The 27,506-nt window shown below is 39.1% G+C and overlaps 1 protein-coding gene across 1 annotated transcript in view; it reads right to left on the bottom strand.

The window, feature by feature from the left end:
• LOC149185283 (mitochondrial import receptor subunit TOM20-like) overlaps positions 1 to 27,506 on the bottom strand; it is a 226,962-nt gene that overhangs the window by 137,420 nt on the left and 62,036 nt on the right. Inside the window, exon 3 of the mRNA XM_089417875.1 lies at positions 16,972 to 17,019. Coding sequence (XP_089274001.1) covers positions 16,972 to 17,019 — 48 coding nt within the window. The remainder of the gene's footprint in view (positions 1 to 16,971; positions 17,020 to 27,506) is intronic.

The following is a 27,506-nucleotide window of genomic DNA, read 5'->3' as shown; positions in this document are numbered from 1 at the left end:
AGATGATATATGCTCTTATTTAGATAAGTCAAAGGGTTGACTTCTGTTGTAAATGTACTATCTCTCTCTGCTGAACTATTGAACAACATATAAGAAGAATTGATCAAGGGTTTCCACACATTGGGGTTTGTCCCTGGCTAGCACCACATCTTGTGTCCTCTTGTCTTGGCTTGTCTTCTGCGATCTATGTTTATGTTCTATCTGCAATTTACTTTAATGTTGATCTGATTGCTAATCTGGAAAAGATATTGAGCTAACTATGAAAATTGAAATAAATTGCTCTAAGCATAGAACATACCTAAAATTAACATTATTTGACCTCTTGAGAGGCTTACTTTTTCAATTATGAGCTAGTTTGACAAACTTCTCTCAGTTTTCTTCTCTCGATCTCGGATGTTAGGAGCAGGGACTGGACAGTAGACTCCTTCCCCCCCTTCTTCTTCTTCTCCTTCTCTGCTTCATCGCAGCGCTTTGTTTCGAAGCCGAGAGCTTCTAGCTTCTACATTTACATTTACTTAGATTATAGATGTATTTCCTGCTTTTTAAAATAAATGTTAAAGGGGATCGTTTGGTCCACCGACTTGCATGATGTAATCATTCTAACCGACAGTCCCGTTGGCATACTATGGTCATTTGTTGGACATTAATAAAATTATCTTATCTTATCTTATCTTATCTTTATCTCTCTCTCTTTAGAGAATTTCACATTTTTTCCTAGAAGATGAATTGTGTTAGTCTTTGGTAGCATTGGATGTGCTCTAGCCATGAAAATTGGTGGAGAGGCTAAGGTGCGCAAGTTCTAAAGAACCCAAAAACCGTTTGGTGAAATTCCACCCGGATTGTATTTTATTAAAATAATTAATATTTTTAATGAGATTCCTAAGTCTAAACTTAGGAAAATTAAAGTATTAATGGGTAATCATCAAAATAGGGGTGAGAATGTTCTAGAAAATGGATCAAGTCAAGTTTTTAATTTAGTCGTTGATTAGAGACTTAATATCGATCATTGAAGTCTCAACGAGAAAAGTATAAGAAGGAGGTTTGGGGCTCATTCAGTAACACACCGAGAGAACGAATTGGTCTAGAGTTCGAAATTTCTGGGGCTAGGAAGCTGAGAAATTCGAACTAAGTGATCATTCTGCAGCAGAGCAGCAGGGATAGTTCGGGAATACTAGGCAGAGAGGTGAAGAACCACCAGTAAAGTCAACATAGCACCTAGAAGGACTGACATTAGGCCAGTCTGGGCCCACGCAGGCTTGGCGCAGAGCCAGAAGGGCTAGCACAGAAGGGATGTTGCCTTCACGCAGAAATCTAGAACTATCGGGGAGCTACCAGAACAGCCGGGAGAGGTTGACGCAGAAGCTCCAAGAGGCAAAAGAGACAGCGCAGGGTTGATGCAGAGCCTCTGAGGCTGACGCAGGGCCAACACAGAGATAGTGGGGGGTTTGCTAGTTATGTTGTCGAGTGAAGTGAGGTAATCTCACTCAGTTTTCTGCCATTATATTTTTCTCTGTAACTACATTGTTGGGAGGGCATCCAGCATTGTATTTAGAACAAATGCTTAATAATATAAAACCCTCAGAGTTGTTGCACCGGTTTTCCCGCATTGGGTTTTTCCAAAGACTATTTTGTCCAAAAATAATGATGTCCTATGTATCTTGTTTTTTGCTCAGTTTCTTGTTTCAGTATTTTTCATAAATAACTTGATAATGTATATGAAAATCAAGTAGGAGAAGTAAATTCAATTTTGCAACAGTAGGGGTTCCTTAAGTATAGGAATTTTCACATGGTATCAGAGGATTGATTTTGAAATAGGAAGAGCAGATTTGGCGCTGAGCAGAGAGGCCAATATATGCATTTGGCAACAATTTGAATCCCTTTGAAGGGATTGCGCAATCCTTGCCAGGAAAGCAGAGATTCTAAGGAAATATCTCTCTGAGAGAGTCGACAGAGAGGTACAATTTCTGGTTCGTGAGCTTGCAGAGGCAGAGGGAGTGACACAAAGCCCCAGCGCAGTGCTTGAAAGGCGCAGTTTCTATCAGGGAAAAAATCCGTCAGAAAAGAGCAAAGACACAGAGAAGGGGAATTTTCTCCTCAGAGGACTTTTCTCGCCAAAAGTTTGAATTTTTCACTTGTCGGGCAGCAAACCAATGCTGTGCAGTGACTAGAGGAGTCAATTCGACAGTTTGGGTGAGATGGCATCACATGGGCTCAGAGATCAGGACAGGTTGGAAGGAGCTTCCAATTATGTCATATGGAAGACCAGAATCTTAGATCTTAGTTGTTCTGGAGTACGATCTTGAAGCTTACGTCAAGAGAGTTGTGGTTGTTCCCGCGGACAATGATCAAAAGAAGAAGTACAAGGCCAAGCAGGCAAAGGTGAAGAGGTACATACTCGATGGAGTTCGAGATCATGTGGTCTCACACTTGCAAGGCAAAGATACAACCTGAGAAATGTGGGAAGCTTTGTCTTCACTGTATGAAGGTTCTTACGAACAGCAAAAGATGTACTTAGAACAAAAGTTACAGCGGACATTGATGCAGAAGGGAGAAGGGATTAACTCCTATCTTCAGTGTCTTCAGGACACCAGAGACCAGCTTGTTGCAGTGGGGTATACTCCTCAGTCTACTGCAATGGTAAGGACAGCCCTGAATGGACTCTCGGATGAATGTAAGGTCTTCGTCCAAAGTAAATTGGGCAGGGAAAGACTACCTTCATGGGAGGAGATGTGAGCAGCCCTTCAACAAGAAGAATTAAGGAGGGATCTCGTTAAGGTCAACCTCAATGGCAACAGTGGGAGTGGCACAAAGACCAAGGAGGAGGAGGAGAACGCAACTCTAGCATCAAAGGGACAGCAGAAGCGGAAGCGGAAGAAGGAAATTTTGAAGGTGAAATGTTTCAGATGTGGCGAGATGGGCTACTTTGCATCCCAGTGTCCTTTGAAGCAAATGGATAAAGATGAGAAGCATGATCCTAAGGCTGCTCCAACAAAAATTGATGAAGATGAGTTTGCCATGAGTGCTCACGTATCTCCAGGAGGTAAATGGGGTGATATAGAACTATAGTCGATAAGACTACATGTGGGTAGGATCCTTGAGGAACCCACCTCTTGGATCAATTCCTTGCTATGGGAGCCCGAGATTCAGCAGCAGCGAGATGGACTTAGTGTCAAATGATGCAGTGGGTTGGTTGGAGAGACAGATGCAGTAGCCTGAGACCAGAGATTGATCAAGCAGAGCAAGGTTGGCAGCAGTGCAGATGGCACAGTGCAGAAGTCAGCAGCAGTGCAGAAGATTTAGAGGGTCAGAGACTAGTAGCAGTCAAATTCCAACATTCACATGGTATTATGTTGAACACAGTTAGTTCAATAATTTTGGGTGTTTTTCAGTTGCTTCTCTCAGCAACTGAGTTGTATTATGAATGCAATGTTAGCAATGGCAGTGTTAGCAGCATAGCATATGCAAAATTTGAGAGGGAGTTGTTATACAGATGCAGTAGTGTTAGTGGCAATGTCATGGGCAGCAGTATAGTAATAGCAGTAGCATAGGGCTGATGGTAGCAACAGTGCAAAGAGGAGATGCTTTAGAGACAGAGCAGCATGCAGTTGTACATTGATGATAGAGCACATTCCTCGCTAAGAGGGAGTGTTAGTTTCTGGTAGCATCGGATGAGCTCTAGCCATGAAAAATTGGTGGAGAGTCTAAGGCACATGAGTTCTAAAGAACCCAGAAACCGTTTGGTGAAATTCCACCCGGATTGTATTTTATTAAAATAATTAATATTTTTAATGGGGTTCCTAAGTCTAAACTTAGGAAAATTAATGGTTACTAATCAAAATATGTGTCATTGTGTGAGAATGTTCTATAAAGCAGATCAAGTCAAGTTTTTAATCTTAGCTGTTGACTAGAGACTTAATCTCGACCGTTGAAGTCTCAACAAGAAAAGTATAGGAAGGAGACTTCAGGTTCATTCAGGAACACACCAAGAGAACGAATTGATCTAGAGTTCGAAATTTTTGGGGCTAGGAAGCTGAGAAATTCGAACTAAGTGATCATTCTGCAGCAGAGGGGCAGGGATAGTTTGGGAATATTGGATAGAGAGCCACTAGTGGAGGCAGCACAGCACCTAGAGGGACTGACTCTGGGCCAGTCTGGGGCCTAGGCCACACAGGCTTGACGCAGAGCCAGAAGGGCCATCACAGAAGGGAAGTTGCCTTCACGCAAAACTCTGGAACTGTCGGGGAGCTGTCAGAACAACTAGGAGAGGTTGACGCGGAAGCTCCAAGAGGCAGAAGAGACAGCACAGGGCTGACGTAGAGCCTCTGAGGTTGATGCAGGGCCAACGCAAAGATAGACGAGGGTTTGCCAATTCTGTTGCCGAATCAACTGGAAAATGTCGGGTGAAGAGAGGTAATCTCAGCCATTATATTTTTCTTTGTAACTGGATTGTTGGAGGGCATCCAGCATTGCATTTAGAACTACTGCTTAATAACATAAAACCCTCAGAGCTGTTGCACCGGTTTTCCTGCATTGGGTTTTTCCGAAGACTATTTTGTCCAAAAATAACGATGTCCTATATATCTTGTTCTTTGCTCAATTTCTTGTTTCATGTAATCAAATTAAATTGGTGTAGGCTACAGAAGTAATTTACTTCAGTATTTTTCAAAAAATAACTTGATAATGTATATTAAAATCAAATAGGAGAAGTAAATTCAGTTTTGCAGCAGTAAGGGTTCCTTGAGTATTGGAATTTTCACAAACTCGAGCTTTTATGGATGAATTTTGATGTATGGTCATTGGTCTATCTTATCTTGGAGCTTCTCTATTGTCAATTGTGGATGGTTGGATATACTCTACTGCATGTAAGTACGAAATTTTGATGTTATTCTTGTTACTTTTGTCATATATGCTAGATTGGATTTTCGTTGTTTTAGGGTTAATTGATAAATGCAAATTATTGCTTAATATTGTGGAATTGTATCTATTATAACGTTTTCTCCATGTATGGGCCATGTAGTGTGAGCGAAATCTCCTAGGGGTAAAATTTGACCTTGATAAGCCATTCCTCTTGTGCATTTGAAGTATAAAAGCTGCAAGATTTCTTTCACTTGACCTAGAGGGTTTGTGAAGTAATTTTGAGGCCTCCTTGACTGGGAACCAAGAAATCTCACAAAAATCAACATAGACTCCATTCTCCCAAGGATTAAGGCATTGATCTTCCAAGGGTGGTCACCAAAACTCTTGTTTTTTCATCTTCTCCCAAGTCTAGCCACATTGGGGTGCCTGGGGCATCAATTTCTCGACAAGCTAGCCATTAAAAAAAATTGATCTCCTAGGGTCTCCTGAGTTGTCCTTTAATCTAGCCCTCCTCCAAATTTGAAGACATTCCGGTGGTGGAGTTGGGAGAGAAGCCAAGCCCTAGCTTTGAGACCAAAACTTCCCCTGCCATCCCCAAGGCTAGCACTTCCCAGGGTCAAAACAACATCTTTGACTAATTATATTTTATTTGATCCTCTCCCCACCTTGTCCAAGGTAAGGATATCACTGGTTGCTACATTCCTTCCTCATACCCTACACTGGGTCCACTTGGCCCCACGTGGTCCCACTCCGTTGAAAGACCATTCTTCAAGAACCATCTGGGATACCAATTCTACAAGGATTTTAGGGATTGGGAAACTCCTTCACAAGTCTTATCCCATAAACCTAACCCTCAAATCCTATCTTCCTTTCCCTAGAAAACATAGTACCTTGCTTAGAAAGCAAGCAAGTTCAATCTTTCCACTTCTTCTGGGAAAGGGATTAATTTGGGTCACTTATATCCATTGATTTATCCTTCATTAATGACTCTATTCATATCGGGTCTCCTCTCATCGATGAAAGTCCGTAAATAGAAGGGAGCCTTAGCTGAGGTGATAGTGGGCTAAGCCTCCATTTGTTGCCCTTGGCTTAGCATTTTCCCTTTAGTGATCCCCCTTAGGTTCCCTGCTAGTTTGAGCGGTAACAGGCTCGTTGATATAGTGACTTGGGATCATTTACAATTTTGTTTTGCTACTTTTGTGGCTGAAAATTGCAGAGAGACTCGCTCTCCTTTTGTGACATATTTATGAAGTTGACCGAGGGATTTTGGGTATATATTTTGGGACAGTTCATTGGTGATTACAGTGGGAACTTCGGCCTCCTATCACAGTGACTTCAGGCCTACATTTCGGCCTCCTTGTGCAGACCCTCTCATTGGACAGAAGTGGAATCTCTCTCTTTATTTGTGCAGACTTTGATTGGGTATCTCATTGTTGATTATTTTGGATTTGTTGAAACATTCAGATGTACTATTGATGGACAAAATCTCTCTCATAAAGAAAGAATTTTGGGTTTTCCCCTTATGGGTTTTGCCTTGGCTATGAACCTAATCTTGGTGTCTCTTGTCTATTGTTCATTGTCTACTGTGATCTCTATTTACTGCTCTTGTTGAAGAATTATTGGTTGAAGTTTTTCATGTATAGCTACTTGTTGACTAAAGTATAAAGAAGGAACAATTTGCATCAATAGAAGTAGTTATCAATTGTGAAAAACTATTCTAGTCATTGCATCACTAGAATTTCAACAAAATCATCCGCACTTACCCATGCACATGGCCACCTCATTCTAGTTCCTTATCAGTTAACTAAAGTGTATGGGAATGACTCCATTAAGACTAGAGGGCATGGCTATCCTCCCTCCATTTCATCCTCAATTCACTAATGTGCATCTCAAGTAGACCAAGGTGCACAACAATTCCACATCAGTGATTCATTGATTAACAGAGAGTAACTCCACTTGGTTTATGTCTCTGATTGAGGCCAAGCACATGCACAGTTCACTTCTCTTCTCACACCAGTGCACATTGGTTTAGGGAGTCTTGTCTGGGTAATTCAACCTCATATGATCTTCTGCAGCAGCAGCAACATTCTTTGTTGATCTCTTCTCTTCTATTCTACCTTCTATACTTTGTGCAAGGATCATCACTGGACCAATTGTATACTATCTGTATGGTTCAATCGACCTTTTCGCTAATGCAAAATAAAATTTAACTATGCTTCTTTCTGGATCTTGAAGTTTATTGGTACTTTGTGGCTTTTTTGTGCATTGTATTAGATGTCTTTTCAGCTTTGTATCTTGATAAGATTTATGATGTATGAGCACTTTCCTCTCCTTTTCTTCTCGTCATTTTAATTCTAAAGGGGAAATTTCCACCACACAAAGTTAAAATTATTATCATAAACCATTTTGGCTGCTTAATCGCATGCAAAGGACCTATTGCATGTTGTTACATGATTTTTGCATGCAGATTTCAGGAGTAAATGCAGTGGGTGAACAGTAATGAACACCCACCTGAGTGTTGAAAATCGGGCAGCTTCGGGATGAATTTCCCTTGGGAAACCCTACTGCCCCAAAGGAAAACCAATATACCCCAAGTAGGATTCAAATTTGGTCAAATGAACAATTCAATTTGGACAAAAGGATTATTATTCAATGTGGCCAAAAAAAATATTATTATGAGTAATTTAAGTTCAATTATCTCCCGACAAAGATTTCATGTCGGCCTCAAGTCGGCCTGCTCTAAGGGATGTGCCCCTTCATATTCACGAACAACTATAAATAGGTGTTTGATCACCTTCCATTGGGCACATGAGTTCGGTGCTATGAGGCAGTGATTATGTAGTTCGCATACAGTAGCCCGCAAATCTTACTGCAGTTCAATATTCTCTAGTTCTTTCTTTCTATGGCTCACTTTGTGGCATGCTCTAAGGCTCACATTTATCTGTGGCATAAGAAATATATTCTTGTGACTCGCTTTCCTATGACACGCATTACATTCTATGGTTCGATATTGTAGGAATTTACAGGGTAAGTTCCTTAGATAGAACACGAAAGGACACTGCTCAAAAACAAATCATAGATCAGTACACCAGTATTCTTGACGTGGTTAAAACCCTCAAAGAGGGAAACAATCCACAACCTGAGCCAACACAGCCACTTCAAGCAATTTATTAATGTAAAAGAAAGAAAATTTACATATGCTTCTCTCATGAACAATGACCTTACAAATGACCCTCCATGCTCTTTAAATAGAGATCATGGACCAATCGGGTGTTAAGCCATGGATCAAGTGTCGGTAATATCGAGGAGAGAATGAACCGTCAGATCACTTCATGTCTAGAACATATCGTGACCATCAAATTATAAGTTGCAAAAAATACATACTAAAGAAACACACTTTACCTAACTATACACTAGACCAAGTTATACTTAACTATTTCCTATGTGTAGGAATATCCTAACATTCCCCCTTAAGAACAACTTGGGATAGGATTGAAGAATATACAAAGATGACACAATAGGAGAAGGAAGGAGGCATTAGAGCCTATCCCCCATTAGTGACAACTTCCTGAACTCCAACCATAAATCGAAGTTTAGTAACTTCGCCTCTGTGAGAGCCTTTGTAAAGATGTTTGCAACTTGATCATTGATTGAACAATATTGCACTTCAAGAACATGGTCATGAATGAGCTTTTTGATGAAGTGCATGTGTAGTTCAATGCGTTTGTTGCGCTGATGTTGGACTAGATCTTTGCATAGTTGAATGGCACTTTGATTATCACACCGAAGTGTAGTCGGATGCTGCTGTTGAAAACCAAACTCTGACAGGATCTGACGAAGCCACAGGGCTTCCTTACTAGCTTCTACGGCACCACGATACTCTGCTTCTGCTGAAGAAAGAGAAATGGCACTTTGTTTCTTGCAAGCCCATGTAATAGGTCCAAAACCAAGAGTGAAGACATAACCTGCAGTAGACTTCCAATCATTAGGGTCACCAGCCCAATAGGAATCAATGAAACCAACCAATAAAGGAGTTGCTTCTGCACTATAATGAATCCCAAACTGAACTGTACCTCGAACATAACGAAGTATTCTTTTAGCTGTTTTCCAATGACTTTCATGTGGGTCTTGAATAAACCGAGCAATGAAGCCAACAACAAAGGAAAGGTCAAGATGGGTATGGGTCGGATACTAAAGTTTTCCAACAAGCTAATGGTATAAGGTAGCATCAACTTCAGGGGAAGTACAAGTGACTGAAAGTTTGGCTCCAGACTGAAAGGGAGAAGGGATTGGCTTGCAGTCTTCCATGTGAAAATGGCGTAGAAGATCACAGGCATACTTGGACTGGGAAAGGGAAATACCTTCTTTGGATGGCAAGACTTGAAGACCAAGAAAATAATGCAAGTGTCCTAAGTCTGTCATTTCAAATTGCTTTTTACGGCTAGACTTCACATGGTTTATAAGGTTGGGATCACTACCCGTAAGGATAAGATCATCTACATAAAGAACAAGAATGATAAGAGACTTACCCACTTTCTTGGTGTACACAGTATTGTCAAAATGACACCTAGAAAAGCCAGTATTTAAAAGAAAGCTATCCATTTTGGCCTACCAAACCCGAGGGGCTTGCTTGAGACCATACAGGGATTTCTTAAGCCGACATAAAAGGTTGGAGTCTGTTTGTATAAAGCCAAGAGGTTGTTCCATATAGATTTCTTCATGCAAGTCCCCATGCAAGAAGGCGAATTTAACATCCATCTGATGGACTTCCCATTTGAAAGAGGCAGCAAGGGAAAGAAGAAGGCGGATAGAGTTCATTTTGGCAACAGCAGAGAAGGTTTCAGTATAGTCAATGCCTTCAACTTGTGAAAAACCCATAGCAACAAGACGAGCTTTATATTTATCAACTTTTCCATTTGGTCCAAACTTGGTTCTATAAACCCATTTGCATCTAACAAGTTTTCGTCCCTTTAGAAGAGGAACAAGGTCCCATGTATCATTTGCCAATAGTGAACGATATTCTTCATTCATAGTTGCATCCCAATCTGGATGGCCTAAAGCTTCTGCAAAGGTGTCAGGATCATAATTCGCTGAAGCTTGAGCCAGTAAAGAAGAGACTCTATCGAACTGAGAACGTGTACGACGATGATTTGTAGGATCCCCTGCAAGAGCACCTGCTGCATCGCGAGTATCACAGACCCATTTTGGAAGCTGAGGAGCTGAAGGAGGATCCCGAGAACGTGGGGGAGGATTGTCATCCTTACTGTCATCATCTGAAAAGAAATGATTTCAGAAGTAGAAGGGATAGAGAGAGGTGGCACATCCGTCGAACTAGACTTGTAGGCCGACCTATTTCCAGCGAACTTTACATCTCTTCTAATGATAACATTTTTAGATTTAGGTTGAAGAGGTTTATATCCTTTGACATCTTCAAAATATCCAACAAAAATATATTTTTCACTCTTAGGTTCTAAGGCTTTATGTTTCTCATTTGGAATATGGGCCCCTGCTTCACTTCCAAAAACATGAAAGTGACTTACATCTGGTTTAATTGAGCTTCATGCTTCTTCTAGAGTGATATTCTTTAAAACCTTAGTAGGAGTACAATTTACTATGTAATTTGCACAGTTAATTGCTTCTACCCAAACTTTAAGACTAAGTCCTTTAGATTGAAGCATACAATTAGTCATTTCTTTTAAGGTGTGATTCTTCCTTTCAACTACACCATTTTGCTGTGGAGTATATGGAACAATATGTTGCAATTGAATTCCATGCTCAGTGCAAAAGTTGATGAATTTATTGTTAACATATTCTCCACCATTATCAGATCTTAGCTTAAGAATTTGATCTCCAGATTGTTTCTCAACAATGGCCTTAAAGGCCAAGAACATGTTAAAGACTTCACTCTTGAGTTTTAAGAAGTATACCCAAGTGCATCTGGAGAAATCATCAATGAAAATTAAGAAATACTTGTAGCCAGAGAATAAAACAACTAGAAGTGGACCACATAAATCACTATGTACAAGCTGTAAAGGGGTTGAGGCGTTCCAAGAGGCACGTTTTTCAAGACTATCTCGATGATGTTTTCCGAGTACACATCCGGAACAAACACCATCTCTGCAAGATACCATAGGAAGACCTGTCACCATATTTTCTTTACATAGATTTTGAAGGGAGCAATAGTTTAAGTGACCAAATCGCTCATGCCAAAGTTTGTTCACTTCATCATTATGAGCAACAAATACCGAGGGAAGAGTTGATGACCCAAAGTTGTTAAGCTTATATAACCTTGTAGAATCATCAACAATGCCAGTAGCTAAAATCTGTCTATAATCTCTTAGGTCCTTAATTACAACATCATGAGGTGAAAATTCAACGATTTTACCTTCCCCTGAATGAGTTATCTGATATACAGATAGAAGGTTGCAGAGGAACACATAAAACATCATTAAATTGACCATTGTCTAGATGAATAGTTCCAGTTCCTACAACACTAAGAGATCTATCATCACCAACATACATATTTTTGGTGTTACAATCATTTAAAGAAGAAAACATGGCTTTGTTTTTGGCCATGTAATAAGAAGCTCCAGAATCAGTGACCCACTCATGAGAATGAGAAAAAGAAGATACATTTAGTGCATAACCAGACCGAGATGCTTGAAAACCACATGCAAAAAGTGTTATTCCTAAAGATGAAGTTGAAGTTGAAGAGTGCTCCAAATGGATGTTATGCTTCTTCATTGCTACTTCCAAGGCTTCCATCTTCTTAAAGCATTTGAATTCTACGTGGCCATCACGTTTACAAAAGTTGCAATGTTTATTAGTCTTCCTCCCTTTGTTTTTATTTGCCTTATCATTTTGTTGGATTGATTTTTTTATTTTGAGACTGAAATTGCTTAGGACCATTCTTTTTAAGATGTTGCTTCTTTGGATTCTTTGAATTTGGTTGTTGATGGGCTGCTAAGGCTTTCTTAAAAGAGTTTCTTATATTAAGAAGACCAAGAGGTAAGAGTTTTTCTTGTTCTCTTAATAAAGAATGAAAAAAGGCATCAAAAGAGGGGGACTTGTAGGCTTGTCCTTGAGAAATAAAGGCTTCTCTAGTAGAATGGAAGGTGGAAACAAACATAGAGTAGGTTGGTCCTAACTTAATAAGAATGGAATAAATAAGGCTACCATCTCCTTTCTTAACATTAACACCTTCCAAGAGAAGTCTAAGGGTCTTGAACTTGGACAAAAAATCTTCAATGGAAGAGAAATTATTGGAGTCCAATGTAAGCAACTCATTTTCGAGTTGATGGGCTCTAATTTCATTTTTAATTCCAAAAACTTTATTGAGTTGTTTCATTGCTTCATCAGAGGTATCAAGTTCTACGATATGGAATGTAAGGTCTGGAGAAATAGACATTTCTATCAACCCACACGCTTGATCTTGCTTATTTTTCCATTTGGCTACCTTATCTTCATCTTTAGGTTCTTGGCCTGAAGCTATTGTATGAAGACCTTTACTTCTAAGTAAATCCACAATGTAGGATAACCATTGGAAGTAGTTGGTGTTGTCAAGAATAACTAGGCATGGACTTTCCATTTTAAAATAAACTGAAGCTGAAGATGTTGAAACTAAGTGTTCCAATGGAAAGATCTCGAAATATTAGGCCAATTCAAAAAAACGGCTTTGAAAACAACTTCGAGATGAAGAAGTTATAGCTTGTTGAAGAAAAGTTGTTGAAGATGTTGACAAACTGTTGAAGTTTCTAAATTTACTTAGTTAGAAACCCTTCATGCACTTTTTCTGATTTATTCCTCCCTACTTGTTATTTTTCTTTAACAAGTTATTTACAAAGTAAATACTAAAAATAAACACTAGTGCATGCTCAACATATTACAGATCAGCAACTAAAAGAAACAATAACAAACACACCACATGACACCATTATTTTTGGACCAATGTCCCCGGAAAAACCCAATGCAAGAAAACTGGTGCAGTTATCTGAGGGTTTTCTTATTAAGCAATATTAGAGTACAATCTGGGTGCCGAAACTAGCTTATCCAGCAGAGAATTTCCTTAGAAACTATACCTCACAGTTTGAGAGAAATCTCCTGGCTGAAACCCCGGAAAATCCTTCCGGCAGTTCCTCAGCACAAAACTATTATGCAACCCCAGCATCTTCCCAATCTGGATTGCGTCTACCCCTCTCTGTCTCATGTTGTCCCTACGTCAGCCCCAAGAGGCCCTGCGTCAGCTCTGGGAGCCTCTGCGTCAGCTACGCTGGCCCCTCTGGTGCTCTGCGCAGCACTTGCCTACCTCTGCGTGGCCCCGCATGAGCCCTTGCTGGCTCTGCATCACTCTCCTTGGCTGTTGCGCTGCTCTCCCATCACAAACTCTGCTTTCTCTGTTTCTTTGTACTCAATGCCCCTCAACTGCTCTCTCGATCATTGATTCTACCTCTCTTAGCAAACCCTACTCTAGAGAATAGAATGATTGATCACTCTAGTGTATTCTCCAAGTGATCCTCAAACCTCCTCTTATACTTTTCTCGTTGACATATCAACGGTCGAGATTAAGTCCCTAATCAACGGCTAAGATTAGATCATACTTGATCCATGTCTTTTGAACCACTCTAACACAGATTCATATTAATACACATTAATATTTTATTTTCCCCAAGTTTAGACTTAGAGACTCCATTAAAAATATTAATTATTTTAATATCTCCTGATCTGTTTAGAGTCTGCCTAAACCCCTTCTGGGTATTGGGGACCTCATGTGCCCCAACCTCTCCACCAAATTTCGTGGCTGGAGCACATCCGATGCTACCCCAAATCAAAACGAACTACGTGAATGTTGGAAAGTGAATGATAATGCTATATTTAAAAAAAAAATCTCCCCTCCCCCCTTCCAAACTTAATCTAATTAGCTCACTTTTAAAAAAAGATTACTTTATGTGACCCACTTTTATAAATAAGTGAAAGTCACTTTTACAATGGTACTTTATGAACTACCCACTAAATTGTAACTTAAATAAAAGATAAAGTGACTTTGGAATTATAAGTGACTCACTTTTTATAATGGGTGAGAACACTTTTACATAAAGTAACTTTAAAACATAAGTTACATGTGCTTTTTGAAAAAGTAACTCAATAAAAAGAAAGACTTGAACCCAAGACCTCTATTCTCATAAAGTAACTTTGGACCAAGTGAGCTAGTTTAAAAGGTTAGTAATTTTTGGAAAGGAGAAAGGGGTTTTTTTTTCTTTTGCTCACGTAAGTTTTGGAATGTGTGCTTACTTGAAAAACCTTTTTTTGCCTACAAAACAAACAAAAAAACCACACAACCCAAAACGAACATGCAAAAAAAATCCAAGCCTTATGGCTTAAAGTTAGATTTGGCCGGAAACTAAATATTTTCCTCAATATTTCTGATTTTCCGAGATCACACTAAGGCGCGGCAAAAAGAGCATACGCATGAGAAAAATCCTTTATTTCTATTTCTGGTTTGCCCAGATCACACAGAGTCGGAGGGCAAAGAGCATAGGAAAAAATGAAAGGTACAGATCTGGTAATAAAAAAAATTATAGAGGACTATAAACTGAAATAAACAGAGAGATAAATAACTGTAACTGCAAATAAAGACTGTATACCTTCAGATCTTAAAAATGGCGTAGCTAGAGCTACTGGAAACCTTTTCGCGTGAAACGAAAGGGGTTCCTCACTGGAACAGATGCTCCTAACACAATAGAGCAGTCCTCTCATCCCGAAAGCGATCAAAAACTAACTCTAGGAAACGACAGTCGGATGCAGTTGTACTAGCATTAGATTTAGATCACCAACGTATGCGGCCCTCGAATAGCTCTGATACCATGTAGGAATTTACAGGGTAAGTTTCTTAGATAGAACACTAAAGGACACCGCTCACAAACAGATCAGTGCACCAAGTATTCTTGACGTAGTTAAAACCCTCAAAGAGGGAAACAGTCCACGGCCTGAGCCAACATGGCCACTTCAAGCAATTTATTAATGTAAAAGAAAGAAAATTTACATAAGCATCTCTCATGAATGGTCACCTTACAAATGACCCTCCATGCTCTTTAAATAGAGATCATGGACCAATCGGGTGTTAAGCCACAAATCAAGTGTCCGTAATACCGAGGAGAGAATGAACCGTCAGATCACTTCATGTCTAGAATTTATCCTGATCATCGGATTGTAAGTTACAAAATGTAGATAGTAAAGAAACACATTTTACCTAACTATACACTAGACCAAGTTATAATTAACTATTTCCTATGTGTCAGAATATCCTAACAGATATTTTTATGGTTCGCACATTTTACAATGTTTCGATATTATGGCTTGATAACATGGTTCTCACATTTTTCAGTGGTTTACTATTATGGTTCGATATTATTGATCGCTTTCAGTTTTGTGGATCGCATCCTACAATGCTCGCTTATATACTTTGTATTCATGCTTCCGTTGACATTGCATTAATTCTGGCTCGTCGCATCATAATACACTGTGGCATTGCTTTTTATAGAGACGCGTTGACATCACATTTATTCTATCTCAATGACATCGCATTCAGTGGCAAACACTCTGGCATCCAAGTGGCATACGTTATACTCCGTGGTATTGCATAGCATTTGTTGTGACTCGTATTCCTTATGTGACTCGTATCCTTTTAGTGACTTACCAATCTCTAAGGCTTGCATTATATGCTACAGTGACTTGCATTTGTATTTGTATCCTTGTATGGTATTAATAGTGATGAGGGACAAGATCCCTGAATGCGATTCCTTTTGGTCATGTCATATGCTGGCTGTTTTATTTATGGTTACCTTTGAAGGCAGTAACCTCAGCACAACAGTGGCCTAAGAATGTACGACAGTAACAGTGTCATATATAACAGTGCTATATGACAATGTGACAGCAATCTTGTTGACCGTAAGACATTGACCTTGTTGACAGTGATGAATCACAATCAGTCACAGTGACTCTTATATGGCAGTGACCTAGATGTGTAATAACGATATCAGTAACTTAGATATATGACTGTGACAGTGAGTTTATGAGGGCAGTGAAATAAATGATTACAATGATATTTGCTCTTATGATACATGATGACAGTGACCTTATAAAGACTGAAATATATGATAACAGTGAAATTTGCTCTAATGATACATGATGGCATTGACCTAGCTAGTAAAGATGACATTTGACAATTATGATGATTCTTGATGGAAAAGACTACTTGAGACAGTGATGTGATAGCAGCACTCTTGGACTTGTTTCATTCAATTCACAAACTATGTTGTGGACTCACTTGGGTTGGCCCTGGGTGGCCTAATGTGATTAATGGATCTCATTCTTATTGTACTTTGTATCTCAGCTGAACAATTGGTGAATATCTAATAGAAGAAGAATCTGATTGGGTTTTGCCCCTTGCGGGGGTTTTCCCCGGTATCTGACCTAAAACCTGGTGTCTCTATTGTGTATGTTTTTCTTCTCTTGTCCCTCACTGCTCTGCTACACTGTTGATGTTATTCTTCTTTCGACATAATTGCTTATGATATTATGATGTTATGGGGTGAATGCAATATGCAAATGATGAAAAAATTTGTAAATGCAATTATCTAAAGCAAAGAACAATCCAGCCCTAAAATTAACATTGAGCTTGGCAAGCACTAGCCCAAACAGAGGGGAGATCTATTGGTGACACATTGAGCAGACTTTCCTAAATGTTACACTAATTTCAATTGCATAATTTCAAAGTTATTTCATCATTTTTATAGTGCAGAAATTTGTGCTAACATGATGGCAATTAATTAAACATCTAGTACGTAGATGAACTATCTAAATCTAACACCATTGAAAATATTTGATTTTTATACAAATGCATATTAATGTGAACCAATGCTTCAAATATAAAACATACCATATTATATGTCACTTAGTTTATGGCCTAGTTTGTCTACAAGTAGCATGCATATAAGACTAAGAAGAACATGATATCCGGTCAAAGCATCCCTCCAATTTTGTGACTCATATCAGCTATAGCCAATCAAATCTAAAATTCTTCAAATGTACAAGGACGAAAGGCAGGGGCAATTATACCTTTTCTGTCAATTCTAAAGACTTCCGATACAATTCATTTGTCGGATCCTGTAAGAATAAATCATGAAATATCTTAGTTCCAGGATATGGCCAGTATTTGATCCGCCGTAAGCTCACAAAACTACAAATAACAAGGAAACTTTACTTAAAAAGTGGCAAACGATACAAGCAGTGAAGAAATTACATCAACCAACCTTCCCACAAGTTTGTGTGTCCTAGATAAGTAGTTTATCCGAGAGTATAACATACCTACATATTCTTAGATGGTACACAAAAAAAAAATATAGCCCAGACACATAGATTAATTTGCGATAGACATCTTCGAAGTTAATTTAAAAGATTGTACAACTAATGCACCTCTATTTTTGAAGTGAGAGATGTAAAATTTCAAGAAAATTTCTGAAATGAACTTAAACGTACTTAGGAATGGAATTATCGTACAATTCACAGCCTGAATCATCTTCTATCAATGTAACATACATCAATTGCTCCAAAGTTAACTCAACATAACATTAAAGAGCTCTGTAATATGGTGACATCTGAGGCTAAAGTTACAAGTCAACTGCTGTATAAATAAAGAAAGATAAAATTACAAGTCAACTGCTGTATAAATAAAGAAAGATAAAGTTACAAGTCAACTGCTGTATAAATAAAGAAAGATATCTTATTAATGTCCAGAAGTGACCAAAATAGATCAATGCAACTAGACAAATCAACATGTCACAATGGCAATGTGATAGTGCCAAAGGCTACTCCTAGGCACAAAAGGAAAAACAAAAAACAGATAAAGAATACCAATGGATAAACCCAAAAGGTGACCTTAAAATAAGGAATAAGATAGGCACAACACTGTAAGAAGAAAGCCACTACTTTGCACTAGAGGTAGATGTAGATAAGATAATTGTATTAATGTCAAACAAAATGATCACAGAAGTAGGTAAATGGAACTAAAAAAATATATCCAATGTAAATACCATGTGGAGGTCCAAAAGCAACTCCTATATAATCCTGAAAGAAAAAGAAAGAAAGCAGACGAGTGCAGCTAAAATAAGTGTCTAACTAAAGCAACTTGCATAACCAAAAGATTGAACAGTGGTGTAAGTGCAGTCATACAATGGGAGGGTCTGGAACTAGATATAGCAGGGTTGAGAAGGTTTGAGACACAGAGAGAGAGAGAGATGATATCAAGGCCTCCTAATCCTGGTCCTCATGATGTAAAAGCCATTTGGTCCTTGTTACCCACTGTTGTCGTTCGGATTGTACAAGGAATGCAACAAGGCTCAAGACGGGGGTTGTCACTCTGATCCCCGCCCACTCCGTTCCAGCTGTCTCCCAACAGCAAGCTATGGGGGTAGTCCTTATGTAATGAAGTGAAGGAAAGCAAGTTGAAAATAAACTTACCTGGAAGACACGGATGAGTGGCCTAGCCACTTGGTTGAAGTTAAACAAGATTATTGATTAAGTTAGATTTTCTATTATGAGACCAGTGCCTTAGTGGAGTCACATATTCTTGCTTCTTATGAATTGGAACCAAATGACTGGATGGACACCCGCTACTGGAATGATTGACTAACCTATTGTTGATTTGTGGTAGCATCAGATGTGCTCTAGCCATGAAAATTGGTGGACAGGATGAGGCACATAAGATCTCCAAGACCCAGAAATCGTTTGGGGAAATTCCACCCGGTTGGAGAGATATTAAAATAATTAATATTTTTAATGGGGTTCCTAAGTCTAAACTTAGGAAAATTAAAATATTAATGGGTATTCATATAAAATTGGGTGAGAATGTTCTAAATGACATGGATCAAGCCAAATCTAATCTTAGTCGTTGATTAGGGACTTAATCTCGGTCGTTGAGACTCAACAAGAAAAGTATAAGAGGAGGTTTGAGGGTCAGTTGGAGACGCACCAAATTGATCAGTCAATTCGATTTTCTGGAGCGGGGTTTTGCTGAGAGAATCGAGCTAGTGATCTGTTGCAATGAGAGGTAATTCGGCACGAGTCCGAGAATACATAGCAGAGAGGCAAAGATAGTGCTAGAGAGATAGCGCAAAGCCTAGGAAGGCTAACGCAGAGGCAACTGGGAGCTACGCAGAGGTCGAGGAGGCCAGCGTGGGTGACACAGAGGGTCTGAGGGCTGACGCATAGAGCCAAGGGGCTGACGCAGAGGCATCAGTAGTTGCACAGAGGCTAGCAGAGCTGACGCAGGGCCAAGAGGCAGCGCTGGGAGAATTTTCTTGGGGCAGACTGAGCGTTAGTGAGCTGGGAAGGGTGACGCAGTCCCTGCAGAGTGAGACAAAGCAGTAGAGAAGCTTGGAGCAGCTTTCGTTGTCCAGCTAAGAAGCTACCATAGTTGTTGTGGGATCGTTCATCCGGTGACTGATCAGCCGGAATATTTGTCTCTGAGGAGAGGTATTACTGCCGAGGATATTACCTGTTGGGTGAGCCATTTCTGGCACCCTAGTTGTATTTAGACACTGCATAATAATAAAACCCTCATATCTGTTGCACCGGTTTCCCTGCATTGGGTTTTTCCGGGGACGATTGTCCAAAAATAACGGTGTCCCTTGTGTGTTTGTATTAGTTATTTCAGTTGTTGATTTGTATATGTGTTAAGGCTGCATTTGTGTTTATTTCGGTACTTATATTTATAAATAACTTGTTAAGGAAAAGAACAAGTAGGAGAAAATAAACCATATAATGCAATAGGGATTTCTGACGTGTTAGACTTAGAAATTTCAACATGGTACCAGAGGATTGCAGATCACAGGAAGACTGAAGGCACCAACAGTAATCTGAAGAATTTGCAGCAGTAGCAGCTGTCCCGAGAGACAGCATTGTTCCAGAGCAGAAGCAGCAGAGAAGAAGTGACGCAGAGGGCCTGCATCATCATTTCGAGTCAGGAGGAGGGCCAGTGCAGAGGCAGAGAGGGGTAGATCAGACCTACGCAATGCCCGGTCATCTTTCTCAGCCAGGAAGGATCGACGCTGTGGCCAGGAGGAGCAGATTCTGTCGTTGTCGGGATTGTGCAGAGCCTGAAAGGCTCAGTTTCTTCAGTTGCCAGGGCTTGGGGAGCTGTGGGCAGATTGTGATTGAGAAGTTAGTGGGGTGTTGGTTCTGTCAGAACAGAACAGTGCCTAAGGAGACAAAACCAAGGTAAAGGGAATCGCTACCTCGACGGATTTCTAGCCAAGAAATCCAAATCCGAGTTACAGTTGCAAGGAGGACTGGAGAGGAGCGGTTCGACAACTTGCCAAAGAATTTCCAGGAGGGAAATCAGGACTTAGAGGGAGATTTTCAGGAGGGAAGTCGAATCTCAAAGGGAGTCTAGAAGAGGAGCTGAAATGGAAGTGAACAGACTGAGGGATCAAGACAGGTTGGACAAGGCTTCTGTTGATTTGGGGAAGCATCGGATGTGCTCTAGCCATCAATGTTTTTAAAACCGGAACCGGTGACCGGACCGGTCCACCTAATGAACCGGTTTACCGACCGGAACCGGTCTAACCGGCACTGGTTTGGTCTAAACGAACCGGTTTTAAAAAAATACATTAAATAATTAATTTTTAATGAAACAAAACTATTTTTAAGATGTAAAACCATGATTCCAAGCCAATAGAGACAAAATATGCAAAGTTTGCTCATTTATATACCATGTAAAGGTGAATACATCAAAATGGCACCGAGTGCAATACATATCATCAACAAAATAGCAAAATACATAACAAATGAGGCTCTAAATGGCCTATAAAGTCCAAAAACATTGCTGCAAGCTATGAGGCCATTGGCCTACTACAAGTCTACAGTATACACATGATCAATCATCAAGTTCATTACCACTACTAGTAGTAGACACAAGATCATCATCAGGAGCTACATAGACATCATCTGGTTCAGAGTCTGAGGATGCCTCAGCCTGATCTGCAACCTCAGTATCAATGCCACCAATGACAATAGAAGTGGACCTAATGGAAGCACGAGTTTGTCGACCTGCATGACTAGTGCCTTCCATTGGTTCCTTGCCTTTCCTTGATGCCGCTATTGATCCTGGTTCTGATGCCACCACATAATCTGCTTCATCCCCCGCCAAAGCCATGTCGATATCAAAATCAGCCTCAAACACAGGTTCTTCAATCTCCACCCATTCTGATGTTGGATCAATATCGTCCAACACAATGGGATCTAGATCAGGAGTTTTTCTTATCATTTGGAGCTCTAATTGCATTTATTGTTTACCCCCAAACCATGAAATCCTGAAAACCATTAAGTCTGCTGAATTTTGAGTGAAATCTAAAATTCTAGTTTCTCCATATGAAATCCAATGAGGTCGAAACCACTCTCAAACATCCTGAGTCATTTCATGGTAATGTTAAAAATTTAAGTAAAAGGATGAAAATGAAAATTAAAGGAAATGTCACTTTTACTTTAAGAATTTAACATTACCATTAATTGCCAACATTATTAGGGTTGAAACACCCTTAGTCCCCCCCCCAAAACCCCTCAAACACAGTCAAAAACATGTTTTTTTAACTTTATGGTGGTTGTGCCTAAAACCGGCCGGTTTAGGACAAAACCGGCCGGTTTGTAACAAACCGGCCGGTTTTGTCCTAAACCGGCCGGTTTTCACCGGTTAGGGCCAAAAATCGGGCAAATGAAGGGTCTGACCGGGTTTTTAGGCCGGTTCGGACCGGCCAGCTAGCTAACCGGCCGGTTTGACCGGTTACCGGTTTTTCTGAGCAGTTTTTAAAACTATGCTAGCCATGAAAATTGGTGGAGAGGCTAAAGCACATGAGATCTCCAAGACCCAGAAATGGTTTGGGAAAATTCCACCCAATTAGAAAGATATTAAAATAATTAATATTTTTAATGGAGTTCCTAAGTCTAAACTTAGGAAAATTATAATATTAATGGGTATTAATATAAAATTGGGTGAGAATGTTCTAAATGACGTGGATCAAGCCAAATCTAATCTTAGTCGTTGATTATAGACTTAATCTTGGCCATTGAAGACTCAACAGGAAAAGTATAAGAGGAGGCTTGAGGGTCAGTTGGAGATACACCAAGATTGATCAGTCAATTTGATTTTCTAGAGCGGGGTTTGCCGAGAAAATCAAACAAGTGATTTGTTTCTGTATTCAAGCTTCTGTGATCCATAACGAATTAAACAAAGTCTTTCGGTAGAAATCACATGAAAGAATTTTTTGGCCAACGCGTTTTGAACCAACAAGTGTGGTTCATCATCAGAACCAAATGAAGAGGCAGACCATGGCAAAGGCTTAAATAGAGAGCAATGTAGAGACATAATTTCAAGTAACAACTATATTTGAACAACAATGTTTAAATTATAATATTAATTTATTAATATATTAAAAACAAATATTATTAAGTAATGGCTATATTAAACAATAATGTTTAAATTATAATATTAATTTATTAATATATTAAAAACAAATATTATTAACAACTATATTAAACAATAATGTTTAAATTATAATATTAATTTATTAATATATTAAAAACAAATATTATTAAGTAACGGCTATATTAAACGGCTAGTTTTTTAAAAAAAAATATTTAAATGATGATATTATTTCATTAATTTATTAAAATATTAATAGGTAACGACTATATTAAACAGCTAGTTTTGGAAAAATAATATAAAATTAATTTATTAAAACCAAATATTTTTTTTTTCTATGTCAAGACTAAACTAAGCACCCACGGGGAATTGAACCGGTGACCTATCGCAAGGAGTGTCTTAACAGCGCACCCATTCACCGTCAATCCAAAGCCCCGTGGACTTATTAAAACCAAATATTACTAGTTCTTGAAAAATAATATTTAAATAATGATATTAGTTTATTAGTTTATTAAAATATTAATATGTAATGACTATATTAAACGGCTAGTTTTTGAAAAAATATTTAAATAATGATATTATTTCATTAATTTATTAAAATATTAATAGGTAACGGCTATATTAAACGACTAGTTTTTGAAAAAAAAATATTTAAATTAATTTATTAAAACCAAATATTACTAGTTCTTGAAAAATAATATTTAAATAATGATATTAGTTTATTAATTTATTAAAATATTAATATGTAACGGCTATATTAAACGACTAGTTTTTGGAAAATAATATTTAAATTAATTTATTAAAACCAAATATTACTAATTTTTGAAAAATAATATTTAAATTGTGATATTAGTTTATTAATTTATAAAAAACAAAGATTAATAAGTAACCACTATATTAAACAGCTAGTTTTTAGAATAAATAAATAAATAATCAAAGTCAAACTTTAAAGGAGGGGAGTCGAAAATTATAAAAAGGAGTGAAAACCCTAATCGAGACAAGATCATTTGATAAATAAAATAACTAATGGAAATAAAATCAACTAAATTAAAAATAATTAATAGAAAAATAAATAAAACAAAACAAAAATATACACAAGTCAAAATAAATATATATATATATAAATAAATAAATAAACATATATATATATATATATATATATATATATATATATATATCCAAAGAAAAATAATCAATAAATAAAACGGGGTCAACAATAAAATATGGGGCTCAAGCCCATTAAAAAAATAACAAAAATACTAAAAGGAGTTAAGAACGAATAGGATGATAAAATACATAAAAAAACACAAAGGATCAAGAAAATAAACTCTAATGAAGAATAAATCAACAACAAATACTATAAAAATGATGCCAATACCAAAATAAATAAATAAATAAAAAACTAAGAGGATAAGACAGGGACCCAACTTCTACTAATATTCCAACCATCATCTCTATTCAAATTATTGGGTCTTTTTTCAATTTCTAGGGCCTCCCTCAATTTACAATGATGAAAATGACTAACCTTAGCAACAACTCCCCTTCGTTGCAGCAAGGGGCAGTGAGTAAATAGCAGAGAGGCAGAGATAGTGCCAGAGGGTCAGCGCAGAGCCAAAGAAGTTGACGCAGAGGCAGCAGGAGCCACACAGAGTCAGCTATAGACTGCGCAGAGACTGAGGAGCCTGCGTGGGTGACACAGAAGGTCAAAGAGCTGACGCAGTGAGGCAGAAGGCTGATGCAAAGGGTTCCAAAGCTACGCAGAGGCTAGCAGAGTTGACGCGGAGCCTTGGAGAAGCACCGGAAGGATTTTCATGGGGCAGACTTGTTGAATATCTGTCTCCGAGAAGAGGTATTACTGCCGTGGAAAAATCTATGTTAGATGAGACAATTTGGCACCCTAGTTGTACTCAAGAAATTTGCAAAATAATAAAACCCTCAGAACTGCTACACCGGTTTTTCCGGGGACGATTGTCCACAAATAACGGTGTCCCTCGTGTGTTTGTATAGTATTTCAGTTGTTGATCTGTATATGAGTTAAAGCTACATTTGTGTTCATTTTCAGTATTTATATGAATAAATAACTTGTTAAGGAATAAACAAGTAGGTGAAATAACCCAGATAATGTAGTAAGGATTTTCGATGTGTTAGATTCTGAAATATCAACAGCTTCCAATTTTGTCATTTGGAAGGTCGAGATCCTGGTAGTCCTAGATCGACATCGCATCAAGGACTTTGCCTTGAGAGTCGTGGCTATCCTAGTTGACCCAGCTGAGAATGAGAAGTGTGAGGATGCAATGGTGAAGGCGAAGTGCATGATCCTAAACGGGGTCAAAGATCATGTCATACCACATATTGTTGAAAAGAACACAGCAAAGGAGATGTGGGATACTTTAACGACCTTGTATCAGGGCACTTTTGTGCAGCAAAAGATGCTATTGGAAAATCAGTTGAGATTGTATCAAATGCAGAAGAAAGAGCAGATAGATCCATTCCTTCTCAGGTTGCAGGAGATTCACGACCAGCTTACTTCTGTGGGGTCTACACCGGATCCAGAATTTATGGTTAGGATTGCCCTGAATGCAGTCTCCGAGGAGTGGGAGACATTTGTCCAAAGTATTTTGGGCAAGGCCACTCTTCCAAGATGGGAGGAGATGTGGGTAGCACTTTGCCAAGAAGAGATCAGGAGGTTGACCAAGGCGGGGGAGTAGTGGCAAGGGAAGTCGAATCAAGAAAGAGGAGGAGGAGAATGTGCCTCTAGCATCTGCAGGACAGCAAGGGAAGAGGAAGAAGGACATCTCCATCGTAAAGTACTTCCATTGTAGGGAGTTGGGACATTATGCATCCCAGTGTACTGGGAAGAAAAACAAGGGAGAGGCTTTCGATTCTAAGGCAGCTCCAACTAAGGTGAAGAAAGAGGTCAAGACTGATGACGATTGTGCCATGAGTGCTCATGCACCTCTAGAGAAGAGGTGGGGAGATATCGAGTTGTAGCCAGAGCAACTACATACTATGGGCTAGATCCTTGAAGTGCCCAAACTCTTAGATCATATCCGGCTACGGGAGCCCTTAACGACAGTACCAGAATGACAGATGTCGGGTCGAGCAAAGTGTAGTGAAGCAGCAAGGCAGTGCTTGGGTGCAAAAATCTGAGGCAATGCAGTGGAGGTTGCAGCAATGCGAGAGGCACAGAGGTGTATGCAGCAACGCAATGGTAGCAGGGGAAGCACAGGATAGCAGCAGAGGCAGCTTTAGTTTCACGAGGCTTCCAGACTGATTGAGATGTCAGTATTTGGGAGAAGTCAATTACCTACTTCTCGGTAACTGAGTTGTAGTGCAGTAGTTGGCAGTGGTAATGCTAGGGGCAGCATGGGCAGCGTATTGAGAGGGAGCTACAGTACAGATGTAGCAGTGGCAATGACAGTGTCATGGGTAGTAGTACAAGAAGCAGCAGTGCAAATGATGTGAGGCAGTAGGCCAAGCATCAGCACAGGTATCGGTGCGGAGGATCAGTGTGACGTTTCAATGGTGAAACATTACTAGAGCATATTTCTCGCTAAGAGGGAGTGTTGATTTGTGGTAGCATTGGATGTGCTTTAGCCATGAAAATTGGTGGACAGGCTAAGGTACATAAGATCTCCAAGACCCAGAAATCATTTGGGGAAATTCCACCCGGTTGGAGAAATATTAAAATAATTAACATTTTTAATGGGGTTCCTAAGTCTAAACTTAGGAAAATTAAAATATTAATGGGTATTAATATAAAACTGGGTGAGTATGTTCTAAATGACATGGATCAAGCCAAATCTAATCTTAGTCGTTGATTAGGGACTTAATCTCGCCCGTTCAAGACTCAACAAGAAAAGTATAAGAGGAGGTTTCAGGGTCAGTTGGAGACACACCAAATTGATCAGTCAGTTCGATTTTCTGGATCGAGGTTTTGCTGAGAGAATCGAGCTAATGATCTGTTGCAGCGATGGACAGTGCGGCACAAGGCCGAGAATACATAGCAGAGAGGCAGAGATAGTGCCAGAGAGATAGCGCAAAACCTGGGAAGGTTGATGCAGAGGCAGCTGGGATCTACAGAGGTTGAGGAGGCCAGCGTGGGTGACGCAGAGGCTCTAAGGGTTGACGCAAAGAGTCAAGGGACTGAGGCAGAGGCATCAGTAGTTGCGCAGAGGCTAGCAGAGCTGACGCATAGCCAAGAGGCAATGCTGAGAGATTTTTCATGGGGCAGACTGAGTGCTGGTGAGATGGGAAGGGTGATGTAGTCCCTGCAGAGTGACGCAGAGCAGTAGAAAAGCTTGGAGCAGCTTTCGCTGTCCAGCTAAGGAGTTGCCATAGTTGTTGTGGGATCATTCATCCGGTGACTGATCAGCCGGAATATATGTCTCCGAGGAGAGGTATTACTGCCGAGGATATTCTCTATTGGGTGAGCCATTTCTGGCACCCTAGTTGCATTCAGACACTGCATAATAATAAAACCCTCATATCTGTTGCACCGGTTTTCCCGCATTGGGTTTTTCTTGGGACGATTGTCCAAAAATAACAATGTCCCTTGTGTGTTTGTCTCAGTTATTTCAATTGTTGATCTATATATGTGTTAAGGCTGCATTTGTGTTTATTTCGGTATTTATATTTATAAATAACTTGTTAATGAAAAGAAAAAGTAGGAGAAAATAAACCAGATAATGCAGTAGGGATTTTTGACGTGTTAGACTTAGAAATTTCAACACCTATATGATATGCAAATCCTAGGACCTCTGTGAGATGCAAGAGATTATGAGTGAGATTTATCTTGAGTTAAGATTTTATTAAGTTGTTTAAGTACTTTGATTAGAGACTTTTTAAGGGTAATTAATAGTAGTGAAATGTAAATCTTAAACAAGATATATTTGCTTACAGATACAAGCGTAATCTTTCAACAATATACCAAGATACTAAGATACCAAATGCTAACAATAGTCAATCAACATGTTGATCACAGATCTATGACAGTTTATATCAGCGACACTACTTCAGAAAATTCAAATTTACCAATGTATAACAGCAGTGCATAAACCACTTCAAATAGTGAAAATTACTCAACACATTGAAGCATAAAATTTCCAATTTGACCAGAAATGTAAATTAATTTCTTTAGCATACTTTACGATGGTGTATTCAGCAGTATTTCAGA

This window comes from Pinus tabuliformis, chromosome 3_2 (assembly GCF_031772625.1).
Source record: "Pinus tabuliformis cultivar Carrire ecotype Pingquan chromosome 3_2, CPIR1, whole genome shotgun sequence".
Classification (NCBI taxonomy): domain Eukaryota; kingdom Viridiplantae; phylum Streptophyta; class Pinopsida; order Pinales; family Pinaceae; genus Pinus; species Pinus tabuliformis.
This window is presented reverse-complemented; position numbering and strand designations above follow the sequence as displayed.